The sequence below is a fragment of the Balaenoptera physalus genome, assembly GCF_965194825.1.
Source record: "Balaenoptera physalus genome assembly, chromosome: 2".
Taxonomy (NCBI): domain Eukaryota; kingdom Metazoa; phylum Chordata; class Mammalia; order Artiodactyla; family Balaenopteridae; genus Balaenoptera; species Balaenoptera physalus.
The window spans coordinates 107,662,662-107,681,912 of NC_138883.1; the positions used below are offsets into that span (position 1 = coordinate 107,662,662).

Genomic DNA, 19,251 nt, shown 5'->3' on the forward strand with positions numbered 1-19,251 from the left:
CCACCACATACTCAGGAGATGTTGTCAAGATTCGAAGTGTTGTTTAAGTGCACAAATGTGAGTCAGTGGTTAAAATACAAGCCTTGCCCTCACACTAACCTATTTTGGATTGAAACCTATGCTACTTAACGTATAGGAGACTGTGTTATTAGGATGTAAGTCTCCTTCCTTAATTAGCTCTCAGGCTAACTTGACATTTCAGAAAAATAAATGGAAAAATATTATTCTAAAGTACTGAAGGAAAAAGGTCAAATGGAATTTTAATAAAATGTTTAAGTGGACACCACACTTTACTTTCAGGCTGTGAAGAGTGATTAGGAAAATATAAATGACGATTTTTTTTTTTCCCTTTTCTTAGGACGTCTTAATGAGTTTGGCCAAAGCTGTTGCCAATGCTGCTGCCATGTTGGTCCTAAAGGCAAAGAATGTTGCCCAAGTGGCTGAGGACACAGTCCTACAGAACAGGGTGATTGCTGCCGCCACCCAGTGTGCCCTCTCCACCTCCCAGCTTGTGGCGTGTGCCAAGGTAAGCCAGCTGGCACCCCAGCCCTTTCTACGGAGTGTCACACGCTCTTATCTGCCTCCAGTCATTGGGAGGAACCAGGGGCAGAACTTGTTAAAATTGTGTAAAGCTTAGAGCTTGCTTCAGGTGTCTTTTAGGGGACATGACAGGATTTTAGCATAAGGTGTCCAATTCTTTAATCATTTTTTCCTTGTTCAAGTCCTCAGGCAGTGGTACTTTTTGTATCTAATTGCCATTTCTACATGCCAATTGCTGTGTCTCCCCTTTGGACTTCTCAGTATGTCTTCTTTACCCCTGTGCACAAAGAGCTCTTGGATTGTGCAGTTACAGCACTATACATGGGTTCAGTAATAATCCGCAGAGTCCATGGGAGCCCTTTCTGCACTGCACAGAATCAGAAGGAGGTAATGATGAAGTTCATGGTTGCCAGTTAGGATGTACACTCTCTGTGTAATACATTACTTCATTAAGCACCATCATCCCCGGTTTACTGAAGAGGAAACTGAGGCCCTTAGATGTTACTGATTACAGCCACAGAAATCATTAAGTGGCAGGACTAGGGTTGCAACTCGGGCCAGTCTGACTTCAGAAACCCTTTCCACTCAACCATGTGTATCTTTGCTGAGATGACGTGTCACAAGATGGGAGCCATCTGTTTCTCAACCTGATGACATAACATATTGTACAGATGTGTAATCTGGTTCAGCCTGGCATTTCTGGTCCTATCCGAGGATTTGCAACATCCGTCAGAGGGGTCACTGATGGTCTCCCTCCTGCTTTCCTTGTTCACCATCCTAGTATCACAGATTACTGATACAACTCCCCTAATCTTTCAAGTACCATGAGGCAGAGTTCCAGGAAATATAATATATTCCTCTGGAAAAAAATATAATTCTTTTACATAGTCTTTATCTCAGCTCAGAAGACTCAATTCAGAGGTTCCTAAGAGCAGGAGGTATAAATGGCAAATATCAGAAATTTCTCTCTATAGAAGTAGTCAGTAGTATCAATGGTTATAGAGCCCTAATGGAGATGAAAGTTAACGGGCATCTAAAATCACAAAGTGAAATGGTGAAGTATGAGAAACCTCAGTGATGGTTTGGTTGAATCCCTGGTCCTATAAATAAGGAACTGAGGCCCAGACCACGGAAGGATGTGGTGGAAATGCTAGTGGGCGCTGGAGACCAGAGTTGTCCCACGGTAACCAAGACCCACTCCTGTCTCGCTTCAGGTCGTGAGCCCCACCATCAGCTCCCCTGTGTGCCAGGAGCAGCTGATTGAAGCAGGGAAGCTCGTGGACCGCTCAGTGGAGAACTGCGTCCACGCCTGCCAGGCAGCCACGGACGACACTGAGCTGCTGAAGCAGGTCAGCGCGGCGGCCAGTGTGGTCAGCCAGGCCCTCCACGATCTCCTGCAGCATGTGCGACAGTTCGCCAGCCGAGGCGAGCCCATTGGTCGCTATGACCAGGCCACCGACACCATCATGTGTGTCACCGAGAGCATCTTCAGCTCCATGGGCGACGCTGGTGAGGGGCTGGTCTGTGGGCGGGCCGGTCGGTTTAGGGTTCCCCGATGGTGATGATTGTGAGTGAGTCGGACGATGGTTGCCTGGACATCTGGCAAAAGGGCACGTTCTCATCCGCCTCAGTCAGACACTTCTTCCCTGAGGCTGGGAAGAAGATTTGAGACTCCTAATGTGCCTGTCCCAGCAACACTGAAAGACTTAACGTTAACTAGGGTATCTTTATTTAATAATTTTAGATACACAGTAAATCCCTTTTGTTCCAAGAATGTCCATGTTGGATACAGTAAAGTTGGTGCAGCCACAGGGGGAGGCAAGAATGAGGCTTGGAATGAAGTGTATTATACTGACAGGTCCCAGACAGGGGGTCACTGCGTGTCACACAGGGTCACAGGGGAAGCATCAAGTTCTGATCAGATGGCAGAAGACAGGACTGAGGAGAGAGCTTAGGCCACCACCTATATTGGGATGTCTGTGGGAAAGGCAAGATGAAGCAAGATGAACCGCTTAAGTCTGGCTAGTCTGACTAATTTCAGCTGGCTCCACCCCTATAGGGGTGGTCCCTAGTTGCCTGGTCCATGGCTCTGGGATGATGAAGGCAGAGGAGTATTGCCTCCTGGGCTGTAGGGCCCAGACAGAGGATGACTCTGGATTGGGTAGTTTTCCACCATGCTCTTGGCTAGACCCTTTACTATCTCTAAGTATTGGCTAGCTCTGGGAGGGGCAGTCTCTTTCCAAGCAGAAAGGTTTTTCTAAGATGTCAAACATCACGATATACATGCATATATATATATATATATATATATATATAAAATGTATATATATGTATATGTATGTATGTAAAATGCACCTTTTCAGTCTATTAGTTAAAAATTACGTCTCCCCAGACCCAGCCCGTCACTATCCCATCTAAATCTCTAGAATTGCCCACTTATCAACATGTTTCATCTTTGCAGAAATGTTCAGTCTTCCTACTGACATTTATATGTATGTACAACACCCTCTTTCTTTTCATATTAATGGAATTCTGTTGCACATACTCTTCTGCAACCTTTTTCACTGAATATATTAGAAAATTTCTTCATGTTGACCTATACACTAATCTTTTTAATGACAGCATAGTATTCTGTTCAATGAACGCATCATAATCTACTTAACCAGTTGTCTTTTAACGGACATTTAGGTGGTTTCCAAGTTTCTGTTTTACAAAATTCATATTGCAGTAACCATTCTTGTAAAAATATCTCTGTTTACTTTGGGGAGTGTATGTAGGATAAATTCCTATCAGTTGAATTTCTGGGCCAATAAGTATGTACATTTTTTGTTTTAAACGTGTCTGAAATTTCTCTCCAGAAAGGTTCCACAATTTGCAACCCTACCAGGAGTTTGTAAGAAGTCTATTTTCCTACTTCTTCCTCAGCACAGAGCAATACTTCTTAACGAGTATATTTTTAAAGAAAATTACCTTGTGATTTTCTCTATCCTTCTTAAGTGATTTAAGAGATGACACTGCTCCACACATCTGGATTTTTTTGGTTCTTTTGTTTTTATTTTTTTTAAATAAACTTTTTATTGTGGAATATTTTTTCTATATACAGTAAAGTTGCTGGGGTAATAGACTTCTCCTGTACCCTTCCCAGTTTCCCTCCTTTTTAGCATCTCCCTTAGGCCACAAGACATTGGTCAGAACTGGGAGATGAGCATTGGTATGTTACTATTAACTAAACTACGGACATTATTCAGATTTCACCAACTTTTCACTAATGTCCATTCACTGTCCCAGGATACAATCCAGGGTACCTTGAATTGAGCATTTTTTGATTTTCGTGAAAGCTTCTTTCCCCCTTAATGTTAACAGGGCTTCGTCCTTCTTCACAAATGACCTTTAGGGGAGGAAATTGCTCATATTTGAGTAGTTTTATTTTTAATGTTGACGATGGTACCCCTCCCACTTCCAAAAGGAAGTTGAAATAGATATCAGTAAAATCCCAGTTACTAATAACCATTACTAATAACGAGATCAAAATCAATGCTGAGAAGGAAAGGGTGAGCAAAGAGAAAATTGATAGGAAGACTGGGCCAAGGCAAATCTCAGCATTTGAGCATGAAACTGGGGTCTGTGCTTCCTATGAGTGAGAGCCAAGTGACACAAATAGAGTGGGTTATGTGATACCACTCATCTGGTGTTACGTAGCATGCAGATTGACTCAAAATTTAAAAATATTTTTCTTGTGCACATTACTCAAAGAGCTTGTTATAGGGGCTTTTGTGTAAGTGGCTTTTGACGTGAGGTAAATAATATTTTCTATATAAGTATTTACTAAGCGTAAACGCACATAATAAATCCACATAATCTTGTTCCCTGCCTTCTCTTTATAAAGGGTTCCTCTTAGGTTACTTATGTCATTTTTATCCCGCACAGTTAAAGACTGAACTTGGATGTGACTGGGGGTAGACAGGCCTGGCAGCCACAGGGAATATTTTTGGTTCAGGATCTGACTTGGCTTCATTGCTTAGGAATGGAGCATGGAGGCTCATTCCTCTTCGTCCCTTTTGCCAGAGGAATAGAGACAAGACTGTGCTGGCTCCTGACGTTTCCCCTGAGCTTTAGGAAGCAGACAAACAGACTGCATCCTCTGTCCCACCCTCTAGGTGAAATGGTACGCCAGGCCCGGGTCCTGGCTCAGGCCACCTCAGACCTCGTCAACGCCATGAGGTCAGATGCGGAAGCAGAAATCGACATGGAGAATTCCAAGAAGCTCCTGGCAGCAGCCAAACTCTTGGCTGACTCTACCGCTCGCATGGTGGAGGCTGCAAAGGTAGTACATTGGATTTACTCAATTGAAAAGTGAACATCATTGAAAGTTAGGATTTGGAAGGTACCTTCAAGATAGAGAATGGTCAGACGACTGTGCATTTTTGTTTGTTTAAAATCTATATGGCTTTGTAATGTTTAACCTTCTTTAAGTGGGAAAGGGGAAGGTCATGGAACACATGAATGAAAAAACTCTTTAGGGATGTGGTGCTGACTCAGCCATAGACAACAGAGTCCCTACTTAGCCAGTACTCTTTTTACATTGGGTCATTGCCATTGGCTTTAGTGAAAATGATGATTAATTTCAACTTGAGATTTCAACAGTAAATTCACTTTGACCTGTTTTCTTCCTGCAGCCTTAATGTCACTTTGCCCTCCATTCAACTTCTCAGCTAAACTTCTTTCAAGATTTTGCATAGGTGACAAACTTATTGTTACCAAAGGGGAAAGGTGGGGAGAGGGATAAATTAGGAATTTGGGAGTAACATATACACACTACTATATATAAAATAGATAAACAACAAGGACCTACTGTATAGCACAGGGAACTATGCTCCATATTTTGTAATAACCTATATGGGAAAAGAATCTGAAAAAGAATATATGTATATATAAATATATATATAAGAATAAAGGCAGCAAATTCTCAAAACTCACCACTTAAAAAAAAAAAAAAAAAGATTTTGCATAGGTGTTTCCTGCTTCACTGTTATCCAAAACCCAGTAGCTATTTATAGGAGAGTTTGAATAGAGTTAAGAGACAGCTTTGTGCTTTTTGACGGCTATGCTATGTCATGATGCTTCTAAAAGCCAGTTGATTCTTTTTTTTTTTTAATTTTTGAGTTTTATTTTATTTATTTTTTTATATAGCAGGTTCTTATTAGTCATCAATTTTATACACATCAGTGTATACATGTCAATCCCAATCGCCCAATTCATCACACCACCACCCCAATCCCCCTGCCGCTTTCCCCCCTTGGTGTCCATACGCTTGTTCTCCACATCTGTGTCTCAACTTCTGCCCTGCAAACCGGTTCATCTGTACCAGTTTTCTAGGTTCCACATACATGCATTAATATATGATATTTGTTTTTCTCTTTCTGACTTACTTCACTCTCTATGACAAGTCTCTAGATCCATCCATGTCTCAACAAATGACCCAATTTCGTTCCTTTTTACGGCTGAGTAATATTCCATTGTATATATGTGCCACATCTTCTTTATCCATTCATCTGTCGATGGGCACTTAGGTTGCTTCCATGACCTGGCTGTTGTAAATAGTGCTGCAATGAACATTGGGGTGCATGTGTCTTTTTGAATTATGGTTTTCTCTGGGTATATGCCCAGTAGTGGGATTGCTGGATCATATGGTAATTCTATTTTTAGTTTTTTAAGGAACCTCCATACTGTTCTCCATAGTGGTTGTATCAATTTACATTCCCACCAACAGTGTAAGAGGGTTCCCTTTTCTCCACACCCTCTCCAGCATTTGTTGTTTGTAGATTTTCTGATGATGCCCATTCTAACTTAAAAGCCAGTGATTCTTGTTTATGGTTTTCTTTGCTGTGCAAAAACTTTTAAGTTTCATTAGGTCCCATTTGTTTATTTTTGGTTTTATTTCCATTTCTCTAGGAGGCGGGTCAAAAAGGATCTTGCTGTGATTTATGTCATAGAGTGTTCTGCCTATGTTTTCCTCTAAGAGTTTTATAGTGTCTGGCCTTACATTTAGGTCTTTAATCCATTTTGAGTTTATTTTTGTGTATGGTGTTAGAGAGTGTTCTAATTTCATTCTTTTACATGTAGCTGTCCAGTTTTCCCAACACCGCTTATTGAAGAGGCTCTCTTTTCTCCATTGTATATCCTTGCCTCCTTCATCAAAGATAAGGTGACCATCTGTGCATGGGTTTATCTCTGGGCTTTCTATCCTGTTGCATTGATCTATATTTCTGTTTCTGTGCCAGTACCATACTGTCTTGATTACTATAGCTTTGTAGTATAGTCTGAAGTCAGGGAGCCTGATTCCTCCAGCTCTGTTTTTTCCTTCTTAAGATTGCTTTGGCTATTTGGGGTCTTTTGTGTTTCCATACAAATTGTGAAATTTTTTGTTTTAGTTCTGTGAAAAATGCCATTGGTAGTTTGATAGGGATTGCACTGAATCTGTAGATTGCTTTGGGTGGTATAGTCATTTTCACAATGTTGATTCTTCCAATCCAGGAGCATGGTATATCTCTCCATCTGTTTGTATCATCTTTAATTTTTCTTTCATCAGTGCCGTATAGTTTGCTGCATACAGGTCTTTTGTCTCCTTAGGTAGGTTTATTCCTAGGTATTGTATTCTTTTTGTTGCAATGGTAAATGGGAGTGTTTCCTTAATTTCTCTTTCTGATTTTTTTGTTGTGGTGTATAGGAATGCAAGAGATTTCTGTGCATTAATTTTTTATCCTGCCACTTTACCAAATTCATTGATTCGCTCTAGTAGTTTTCTGGTAGCATCTTTAGGATTCTCTATGTATAGTATCATGTCATCTGCAAACAGTGACAGTTTTACTTCTTTTTCCAATCTGTATTCCTTTTATTTCTTTTTCTTCTCTAATTGCTGTTAAAAGCCAGTGATTCTTATCCAGGGCTCTTTTTCAGAACCCTGCGAAACTTACTGAAGTACACGTGCCTTAATTCCACCCCCAAAGATCCTAACTTCCGAGTTTGCTGCTAGGACCCGGTGTATGTGTGTGTGTTTCACAGAAGATTCCGATGCCTACCTCCGGGCGAGAACTATTTTAAATGGATAAGGCTGTATTTATCTATGCTGTTTTTATTATGCAATTAGCACATGCTTTTGGTGAAATGAATAGAAAATGCAGTAAGTATAAATAAGAAAACAGAAATGACTTTCAACTTCGTATCACCGAGGTAACATGTTGAATGTATTCCTATGCATTTCAGATTCATTAAACATCCCCACAGCTTAGCCTGCCTCCTTGGCCTCTCACAGAACAGTAATGTGTCTCAACCAAGTGTGTGAATTGCTTCACTTTTGATGTACTGTGACATGCAGCGACATCCAGTAGACCTTCCTCCTTGTCTGACTCACCATTGTATTACCTGAGGGGCTGATAGTCCTTAGAGATATGTCTTGGGTAGGGCTGAAGAGAGTCCCAAGGAGGGGCAGGGTCCGAACTTCCTTCCTCTGTCCCTGATCCCTCTTTCAGCCAAGAAACTCTGCTGATTAGCATCGCTTTTAGCAAAAATATGCATTACGGTTTGGGATTATAGTTACTTTTTTTCAGGTTGTTACTAGTTTTGTTTCCTTTTTTTTCTCTTAGGTTTAAAGAAAGCCATTTCAGGCAAACCCTCATGTTCACAAAAATTACTTGCTGGGCTGGAAAGAACCTTAGTGAAAAATCTAATCTGTCCCTTACTTTACAAATGAGAAAATTAAAACTCAGAAAGATGAAACCTACCATCACATAACCAGGACTGAGCCAGGACCAATGTGCACATTTGTTTTTAGATGTGTAGTGCTCCCCAGACTATTTCACGGCATTATACCAAGTTACCAAAGTGTTTGTTATTTTTGATTATTTATATTAGATGGGACAAGGTTGAGTGTTTTTGTAAGTTCTTTTAACTTTTTAGTTAAAAGTTGATACTTTGTTGTCATGGCAATATTTTAATTTGCTGAATTTTGTTGAACGATAAAGAATGTACGATGGTTAGACTTCCAAAGAATATATTTAGTGTGAAGAAAAAAAATATTTCATGATCAGTAACTAAGATTTCAGGACAAGATTAGTACCCCATATCTAATACACATTCATCATAAAAAAGATATTGCTAAGGAAGGATCCAGACACCCACGGCTGTGTAACGTGCAGAAATGGTGCTTTCCTGCTGCTTGAAACACACAGTTAAGGCTGGCATGCCACTGGAGGCATTGATAAAGGAGTGGCTTTAGAAAATACCCAATGAGCAGAAAAAATAAAACGACTCTCATAAACTTGTAGAAGAACGCAAAAGGAGCCCAAACAATCCTTTTACATGTGAAATGCAAAAATATAATTTTTTAGTTGCTAAAAACACAAAAATCAAGACTACTAAAAGTGGTTTAAATTTAAAAGAAGATTCCATCCAAGAGGATGCCAAAACAACTCTGTCACAGATGTTAAAACTGTTCCATTCAGTGGGAATTCCTATGACTTTTTATACATATCGTAGTTCAAAGAAAGAGGTTTTTGCAAATTGGTAAATTTGGCAAAGTGTTCACATGGAAAATTGAGATGTTTAGAAAATTGATTTCGATAATTGGCATGTTTCTTTCTGCCTCACAAGCAAATATTATTGCCCGAAAATGTTCATGGGAAGAAACTCATTCATCTACATACATCCAGTGCTGGTCACAAAGCATCCAGACCCTGTGAGAAGAATCTTGATTGATGCTTTTATCACAGGTGGAGGTGGAAGACTGGATGTGCTTTAAGTTTTTGTCGAGTTATTGGGCAGTAAAATTATCCTCTCCCTACATTACCTTTAGCCTTTCCCTGCTTCAGAATCCTACCCATCTAACTAAAATCCACTTGGACTCCTAACACACTTTAACCTACAGCAACACAGTAAAAGAGCCGTGGGCTTACACAAGGGAAACATGGCCATCGGCCGTGCACGGCACCCTCCTGTTTCCCTGCCTGGATAGGGGCGTCGATTTCTCTCATTAGTACAGTTAGGGACCAATTCTACTTGGCTATATTTGCCAACCCAGACTCTCTAGGAATGCAATTCCTAGACATGGTCTTTCTTGAACAACATCCTCCTCCCCCCCACCCCATCCCAGCCCCTGTGTTATGCTGTAATCTTAGCCCATTCTCATTCACCAGTGCCGCAGGGCAAGAGAATCTTTCAGCAGCAATATGTGTCTGTCACACCAATTAAAATAAAATTCTCCCTGAGAGATGTGAGCAGGAGGAAGATTTATCTTAACATCTTTTAAACCGTTGGGTTTCTCACCACAAGGTAATTTATATGGATGACGAAGGCTGTGATCTCAAGTGTTTAATTATTACCATTGGATTTTTCTTGTTTAGCTGTGCAGTTTGGAAACATCCCCTGGTAGATATTTTTTTGTTGTGAGAGGAAGCATCTTTATCATAAAGATACTGCTTTGGCTTCTCTCTTCCCATTACTTGGTATTCATAGGAAAAAGTAACATTGAAGGCATGAATTCAGCGTCTGTGGCATGCTGCCCCTTGGACCTCTTGGAATCTTTCTTTTCACCTTCGTAGGGAGCTGCAGCCAACCCTGAGAACGAGGACCAGCAGCAAAGGCTGAGAGAAGCTGCAGAAGGTCTCCGGGTGGCAACCAACGCCGCAGCCCAGAATGCTATTAAGAAAAAAATCGTCAACCGACTGGAGGTCGGTAAAGAGGCTGGTTTTCCAGGTTTTAGGTTTGCATAGAGTCCATTGAAAGAATAAGCGAATTCATAAGACAATGCCCCTAGAAAGGAAGCTAAATCAAGATAGACGATACAGTTTAATGCTTTAGGTGCCATGAGGAACTTGAACGGCTGGTTTAGGGACATTGTACATTTAGGTTCAGTGGTTTAGGTCCATTGACACAGTTTGAAAAACTGCTTCAGTTCATGGTTGCACAATGCCAGAATCTTTTCAGAGTTTAACATTCTTGAACAGAATTCAAATTTTCCTTCAGGAGGAACCAGGTTTTTTTTTTTTTTTTTTTTCCTGGCATTAAGGGATGTACACGTTCAGAAAGGACCTTTAGCTAAAAATGCATATATATTGTTGGAGGTAATACTCTTTCACGACTCCCAATAGATGATAGGAACTTTGGAAGACTGGAGATGGGGATAAAGAGGTTTGGAAGGGAGTAATAAATACTTCTGTCATTTTTCAGAATGCTTATTTATTCTCGGAAAAGAAAAAGTAATAGGCACAAATTCTGTAAGAAAATAAATCTCTCTCACAAATATACACAGGAGATTCTTAGACTAAAATTTGGGGGCATTAGAGGCCAGAACTTGGCTCTAGTGAGGAATCCCTCCGTGTGTAATCTGCTGGGTTCTGGAGGAAAGCTGACCTCCTTGTCCGTGGAGGGAGACTAGAGACTAAACACGGTTAAGTACGCCAGTGGGGACATCTGGGCCTTTCTGAGCCCAGGCAAGTCAGGAGCCCCAGTGTTTGTGCTTGGTGCTTGACCCAGAGAGCAGCCCATGCTTCTTGTGAGAGAAATGTTTTTCTCCTAAAACATTTAGACTTAGTGCTGCTTATCAGTGACATCATGGTCCTGGGACTCGTCCCTTGTCTTTTTGAGAAATGACAGATGAACATCGGAACTTGAACCTGTCTTTTTCAATTGTCCCAGGGTACTTAAACCAAAGGAAGGCAACAGGGCGTGGCTAGGTTAGAATGTCATTGGTGCTGAAAGGGCGGAGTCTGTGCCTGGCGTGCCCTTTCTTGGAGCCCTGTGGTACCCCCCTTTGGTGGAGGGGATTTGTATCAATGTGTGTGTGTGTGTGTGTGTGTGTTTGCACGTGTGAACCCTGCCTCACCTCCTCTCACTGTCCTCCCCAGGTGGCAGCCAAGCAGGCTGCAGCTGCAGCCACGCAGACCATCGCCGCCTCCCAGAACGCGGCCGTGTCCAACAAGAACCCCGCGGCCCAGCAGCAGCTGGTCCAGAGCTGCAAGGTGAGACGTCAGCTGCCAGAGAGCCAGGTCTGCTGGAGGAGACCCTGATAACATTAGAGCGCCCAGTGCCCTGGTAATTCGGTTAAGACTGATCATCCAGGCCCCTAATCCAGTTTGTTCCAGCTCCCATGTTCCAGGTGTACGCACACACGTCTGGTTTTTGTCTGTTAAGTGGATGGCCTCTGTTTGGAAGGAGAACATGTTTTTCCCAGCATTGTCTTTCCTTTGTCTAGATTCTTTTCCTTCTTTTTGAGAGCACAAGTCAAGGAGGATCAATGACAAGGCCGTTTAGGGCTCTGAAACGGTAATGAAGCATTGAATTTCCAGAGTGCCTTCCTCCCTTTGAATGGTGGCCTTTGTGTTCAGTCTTCACTCGTCGTGGCAGGGGTGATTTCCTGCTTTGCACTGATGGCACCTGAGGATCTATTCATCCTGTCTGGCCTCATTGCTGTTGCGCTCTGGTGCTTTCTGTGGTTGCCTCACTGATCTTCCGAGACCTGTCGCTGACGCTGCGCTTGAAGCCAAGGTGCTGCAGGGGGTGCCGTCCACCTCTGCCGCCTTCTCTGAGCTCCCAGGGTTAACTCTCCCGGGAGAGCCCTGAGTGGTGCCAAAGGCACAGCTCACTGCCTGGCCATCGCCCACATGTTGGCACCACGTCTGACTGAAGTTCCCTGCGGCACTTGCGGTTCGCCGGGGGAGCTGGGTGCAGAGGCATGTTGGATTTGCATGGGCTCTGAGCCTTCTCTTTCCTCTCTCAAATCTCCTCTGTGAAACCATTCACATGTGAGGGCTGTTGCCGCTTCTACTTCAAAAATGGCTCTACTCCTGTGGGGAGGCCACCCAGGGCCCTCCACGTCCTGAATCCCAGTTCTCTGAGGCTAGCCCCTCACTGGGGAGCAAGTTTGCTCTGGTGGAAAAGCCTCAGCAATGCAGGAGGACCCTGTCCTTGGGATCGTGCACGTAAAGAAGGGCTTTTTCCTGAGAGCCAGGTCCCTGCTGCGGAGGGAGTTGGTTTCCTGTTGGAGCCTGGCTTCAGCCGCCAGCAGGGGTAGCAAAATGGCATTTCCCCTTCTCAGGGAGCACATGCTACTTGTGTCCAGGAAAATAGTAGGAACCCTCCCCCTACTTCTTATGAACAAACGGAGCATACTGAGCCCATGGGTACCTCTGTCAGGGAATGAGAACATTGCTGTTTATCAGGTTGCGGTGCAGAAGGTAAAGCGGGCCAAGTTCCTAGAGCCAGCGGTCCTGAAGAGGATTCGAGTGAAATTCTCCTGGAAATATTCTTTTTTAATTCTTGCTGGAATGGGCTCCTGAAAAGAACGTGTCACCAGGGTGGGCTGCTCTTGGGTCCTTCCTTAGCAGTGATGGTCACCGTGCTGTGGCCTCTGAGGGCCTGGTTGGTCAGATGTGGCGTGGCACAGAGGGACAAGCAGGAGGACGCAGAGAGGGAAAAGGCCAGCATCTCCTAGGCACCGGGGGAGACGGTCACTTTCAAGTGGTCTCACCTCGGGATGCTGTCCTCCCTCCCCTACCCCGGGCATCGGGTTTTCCCATTTGAGGAGTGAGAACACAGGAAGAGGAACCACAGTGACGTGAAAGCTGACAGACGGAACGTATACCCGCAAAGTCAGATATCGAAATGCTGAAGTATGCTGTTAGTTGGGTGCTTCTCTCACTTTCTTCTGATCACTGGACCGTATGAATTGAGTTTATCCACCTGTGAATTGGATAGATTCTTTGACGCTAGGGTTTTCAACCCTAACGAGCCAGGATGGTGTGAGCTGCAACTGGGGAAATTGTTTTAAGGCTTCGTTATGGAGAATCGCCTTGTGCTGCGTGTATTGGGACCCGGGGGACCACAGGGTAGAGCGTGTGTGGGAGGAGCCTACCCACAGGTACTGTGTTGGCAAAGGGCCCAACGGGCTAAAGCTGCTGAGTGAATCCAAGGTCTGGGCCAGGCACCCCCAGGAGGGAAGGCACATCCACAGAACATTATCACTGGGGGCGTTTCCCCACACACCCCGTTTTGGTACGTCACCATCCTGGGTGTGCTCAGTTTTCTTTTTCCTTGCTCCCTGTAGGCGGTGGCTGATCACATCCCTCAGCTGGTCCAGGGGGTCAGAGGGAGCCAAGCCCAGGCAGAAGATCTCAGTGCCCAGCTGGCGCTCATCATCTCCAGCCAGAACTTCCTCCAGGTACCACGGAAACATTCACCTCCGTCTTCCCCAGAACCTCAACCCACCCCCACCCCACTGCCCACTGGGTAGGGGGTGCCCTTTATCCTTAAGGAGAGGACTTCACAGATGCCAGAGCCAGAGCAAAGTCTTTGCAGTAAGCAGACCTGGAAGCAGTTTCAGGAGAGGGAGATGCAGCTTGGCAAAGCAAGATGCTGATATGCAGGGAAATTGCCCCAGGAGATGGCACATTATCCATTTTGCTATCTGTATTTCTCTTCCGTGAGGGAAAACATGTAATAAGCTGCACTTTTTGACAAACAGCCTAGTACTAAGTATTGCTTTAGGTTTGCTAGTTTCCAGAATACCTCATGCCATTATTCATAGCTAGGGAAATAAGAATCAGTGAGTGCATCTTCTCCAAAGGTGTGGTGGTTTCTTGTGGCAATTATAGAATTAGTAAGTATTGTCGGTCTTTGTGAAGTGTGGCTAGGTTCTTTTTTTTTTTAATTAAATATAAAATGTGAATATTAAGTTGTGAACACTCCCTTTGTACATACTTCTTTCACATCTCTCGGCACTTTGTCTACTTGGATCTCCTAAACAGTCCTTGTGGTTTGGCAAGTTTCTTTCTCGTCCCTGTCTATTCAGATCTGTATTTACAGGACCCAGTGATACATCTATTTGGTTAATTCTTCAAGAGCCGTAACTCCAACATGCAGGGATACAACATGAAAAGTTTGTGCTTCCTCACATTTTATCTTTATACATATACAAATGTATTTATTTATGTATGTATTCTCTTGGGATTCACTGTGTATTGACTGTGTTTTTCATGTTAACATTTATATTATGAACATTTGTGAATTTGAATCATATTTTCTCATATACTATACTCATTGTTTAGCTGTTCTGTCATTCGACATACAGGTTGTTTTCAATTATTTGCCGTCATGAACAACCTGTGATATGATAAAAAAAAAAAAAAAAAGGCTTGGTGTGTGCTCAAATCTTTGTGCCCCTCTTAAATTGTTTCCTTAGGGTAAATTACTAGAACTAGGATTGCAAGCAGCTTATTTTTATCTTTGGGACATTGAGAATTGTGGCTTGGACAAGTTGTTTGTCTTCTGCTGTAGGTGGTTACAGGGCCTAGAATCAGTTGTGTTGTCCCACTGCTGGCAGGATCGTAGGGTCTTATGATAGTACAGTGTGGACGTGGTCCAGGGGTCACTCTGTCCCTGCCCTTCTTGTTTTTCCTGTTTCTTTTGTTCTTTTAATTTTGCTACTGTAGACAGATCAGATCTTTACAAGAATAAGGCCAGAGTCAGAAATAAATAGAAATGGAATCAGCAGATCAAAAAGTTTTAAACTTTTTTTAAAGTTTACATTTTAAACTCTTTTCATACGTGTGGTAAAATTGCCCTTCCAGAAGGATGAATGAATCTAAATTTACAACTAGCAGCATGTGGAGCACACTTTTTATTGATTTTTTTCTCTTTGTTTTATTTTATTTTATTTTAATTTTTATTGGAATATAGCTGATTTACAATGTTGTGTTAGTTTCAGGTGTACAGCAAAGTGAATCAGTTATGCATATACACATAGCCACTCTTTTTTAGATTCAAATGTGGGGTTATTTTTTTTTTATTGGAGTATAATTGCTTTACAATGTTGTGTTAGTTTCTGCTGTACAATCTAGTGAATCAGTTATATGTATACCTATATCCCCTCCCTCTTAGACCTCCCCCCAATCCCACCCATCTAGGCCGTCACAGAGCACTGAGATGAGCTTCCTGTGCTTTATAGCATGTTCCCGCTAGCTACCTATTTTACGCATGGTAGCATATATATGCCAATCCTAATCTCCCAGTTCGTCCCACCCTCCCCTACCCCTCTGTGACCACATGTCCGTTCTCTACGTCTACACCTCTATTCCTGCCCTGCAAATAGGATCATCTGTAACATATTTGTAGATTCCACATATATGCATTAATATATGATATTTGTTTTCTCTTTCTGGCTAACGTCACTCTGTATGACAGACTCTAGGTCCATCCACATCTCTACAAATGACCCAGTTTCGTTCCTTTTTATGGCTGAGTAATATTCCATTGTATATATGTACCACATCTTCTTAATCCATTCATCTGTCGTTGGGCATTCAGGTTGTTTCCATGTCCTGGCTATTGTAAATAGTGCTGCAATGCAATGAACATTGGGGTACATGTGACCTTTTGAATTATGGTTTTCTCAGGGTATGTGCCCAGTAGTGGGGTTGCTGGATCATATGGTAGTTCTATTTTTAGTTTTTTAAGGAACCTCCATACAGTTCTCCATAGTGGCTGTATCAATATACATTCCCACCAAGAGTGCAAAAGGGTTCCCTTTTCTCCACACCCTCTCCAGCATTTATTGTTTGTAGATTTTTTTGATGATGGCCATTCTGACTGGTGTGAGGTGAAACCTCATTGTAGTTTTCATTTGCATTTTGGAGCACACTTTTTAATACCTCTTTTCCAAGTTGGGAAATCAATCATTTTTTTTAAATGTTTTTGCCAATTTTCTTGGTTACGTTTTTATTATTTGATTTTGCATGTCCTTGATTTTCACAATGTTAAACATTTTTCCCGTTTCAGTTATTTGTTTTTATTACGTGAACTTGTCTATTCATGCTTTTTATATACTCATGCTGATTTTTCTTATAAATTCTCATGAATTCCTTAAATATTAATAATATTAACTTGTGTCCTTGATATTTATGATCTGGCACTTAAATTGTTACAGCTTTACTAAGAGCCATTGTATAGCATACATATTAAAAACCTTAAAATTATGTATACTTTTTGGTCCAAAAACGTTTATACAAAAAAATTATGAACGTGTACAAAATTTTAGTTACAAAGGTGTTTATCATATCATTGTTTATTATATTTGAAAACATGGAAAGATACTTAACAATACAGGATTGAAAAGTGATAACTGATGTATACACAGGGTATTACATAGCTATGAGAAAGATAGACTATGTGGAACAAGGAGATTGGAAAACAGAATAAATAGTATGATCTTATTTTTGAAAATATATGTGCCTGCACATAGACACCCATGCATGGTGAAATTGTCCTGGGTTCTGAGATGTGAGAGGTCACTCGTTTCATTTTGTGTCCCTGTATTTTTCTAAATAGTCTATTACATATATTTGAGACACAGATTAAAGAGCTACTCCAAGAAACACAACATATTTAGTAAGAAACTCTCTTTCAAATCTGTTTTAAATAAGAATTTCAAGCCACTATCCCAATTTTACTCCCCACTCCACCCCAAAAGACACATACTTTTTTTTTGAATATCTTTACTGGAGTATAATTGCTTCACAATGTTGTGTTAGTTTCTGCTGTACAACAAAGTAAATCAGCTATATGTGTACATATCCGTATCCCCTCCCTCTTGAGCCTCCCTCCCACCCTCCCTATCCCACCCCTCTAGGTCGTCACAAAGCACCAAGCTGATCTCCCTGTGCTATGCAGCAGCTTCCCACTAGCTATCTATTTTGCATTTGGTAGTGTATATATGTCCATGCTACTCTATCACTTTGCCCCAGCTTCCCCTACCCCCACTGTATCCTCAAGTCTGTTCTCTACGTCTGCGTCTTTATTCCTGTCCTGCCACTAGGTGTATCAATACCAATTTTTTAGATTCCATATATGTGTGTTAGCATATAGTGTTTGTATTTCTCTTTCTGACTTATTTCACTCTGTATGACAGACTCTAGGTCCATCCACCTCATTGCAAATAACTCAATTTCGTTCCTTTTTGTGGCTGAGTAGTATCCCATGGTATATATGTGCCACATCTTCTTTATCCATTCATCTGTCATTGGACATTTAGATTGCTTCCATGTCCTGGATATTATAAATAGTGCTGCAGTGAACATTGTGGTACATGTATCTTTTGGAATTATGGTTTTCTCAGGGTATATGCCCAGTAGTGGGATTGCTGGGTCGTATGGTAGTTCTATTTTTAGTTTTTTAAGGAACCTCCATGCTGTCCTCCATAGTGGCTGTATCAATTTACATTCCCACCAACAGAGCAAGAGGGTTCCCTTTTCTCCACACCCTCTCCAGCATTTATTGTTTGTAGATTTTTTGATGATGGCCATTATGACCGGTGTGAGGCGATACCTCATTGTGGTTTTGATTTACATTTCTCTAATCATTAGTGATGTTGAGCATCTTTTCATGTGTTTGTTGGCAATCTGTATGTCTTCTTTGGAGAAGTGTCTATTTAGGTCTTCCGCCCATTTTTTGATTGGGTTGTTTGTTTTTTTGATATTGAGCTGCATGAGCTGCTTGTACCTTTTGGAGATTAATCCTTTGTCAGTTGCTTTGTTTGCAAATATTTTCTCCCATTCTGAGGGTTGTCTTTTTGTCTTGTTTATGGTTTCCTTTGCTGTGCAAAAGCTTTTAAGTTTCATTAGGTCCCATTTGTTTATTTTTGGTTTTATTTCCATTTCTCTAGGAGGTGGGTCAAAAAGGATCTTGCTGTGATTTATGTCATAGAGTGTTCTGCCTATGTATTCCTCTAAGAGTTTTATAGTGTCTGGCCTTACATTTAGGTCTTTAATCCATTTTGAGTTTATTTTTGTGTATGGTGTTAGGGAGTGTTCTAATTTCATTCTTTTACATGTAGCTGTCCAGTTTTCCCAGCACCACTTATTGAAGAGGGTGTCTTTTCTCCATTGTATATTCTTGCCTCCTTTGTCAAAGACAAAGTGACCATCTGTGTGTGGGTTTATCTCTGGGCTTCCTATCCTGTTCCATTGATCTGTATTTCTGTTTCTGTGCCAGTACCATACAGTCCTGATTACTGTAGCTTTGTAGTATAGTCTGAAGTCAGGAAGCCTGATTCCTCCTGCTCCGTTTTTCTTTCTCAAGATTGCTTTGGCTATTTGGGGTCTTTTGTGTTTCCATACAAATTGTAAAATTTTCTTGTTCTAGTTCTATGAAAAATGCCATTGGTAATTTGATCAGGATTGCATTGAATCTGTAGATTGCTTTGGGTAGTATAGTCATTTTCACAATGTTGATTCTTCCAATCCAAGGACATGGTATATCTCTCCATCTGTTTGTATTGTCTTTGATTTCTTTCATCAGTGTCTTATAGTTTTCTGCATACAGGTCTTTTGCCTCCTTAAGTAGGTTTATTCCTAGGTATTTTATTCCTTTTGTTGCAGTGGTAAATGGGAGTGTTTCCTTAATTTCTCTTTCTGATTTTTTGTTGTAGTGTATAGGAATGCAAGAGATTTCTGGGCACTAATTTTGTATCCTGCTACCTTACCAAATTCATTGATTAGCTCTAGTAGTTTTTTGGTGGCATCTTTAGTATTTTCTATGTATACTATCATGTCACCTGTAAACAATGACAGTTTTACTTCTTCTTTTCCGATTTGGATTCCTTTTATTTCTTTTTCTTCTCTGATTGCCGTGGCTAAACCAAAACTACGTTGAATAATAGTGGTG

General features: G+C 41.6%; 1 protein-coding gene across 7 annotated transcripts in view; it reads left to right on the plus strand.

The window, feature by feature from the left end:
• Positions 1–19,251, plus strand: part of TLN2 (talin 2) — a 447,219-nt gene that overhangs the window by 303,227 nt on the left and 124,741 nt on the right. For all 7 annotated transcript variants that reach the window (XM_082444639.1, XM_082444638.1, XM_082444643.1 and 4 more), the window contains 6 exons: positions 359–526; positions 1,755–2,049; positions 4,698–4,864; positions 10,137–10,265; positions 11,442–11,555; positions 13,640–13,753. In XM_082444639.1, coding sequence (XP_082300765.1) covers positions 359–526; positions 1,755–2,049; positions 4,698–4,864; positions 10,137–10,265; positions 11,442–11,555; positions 13,640–13,753 — 987 coding nt within the window. The remainder of the gene's footprint in view (positions 1–358; positions 527–1,754; positions 2,050–4,697; positions 4,865–10,136; positions 10,266–11,441; positions 11,556–13,639; positions 13,754–19,251) is intronic.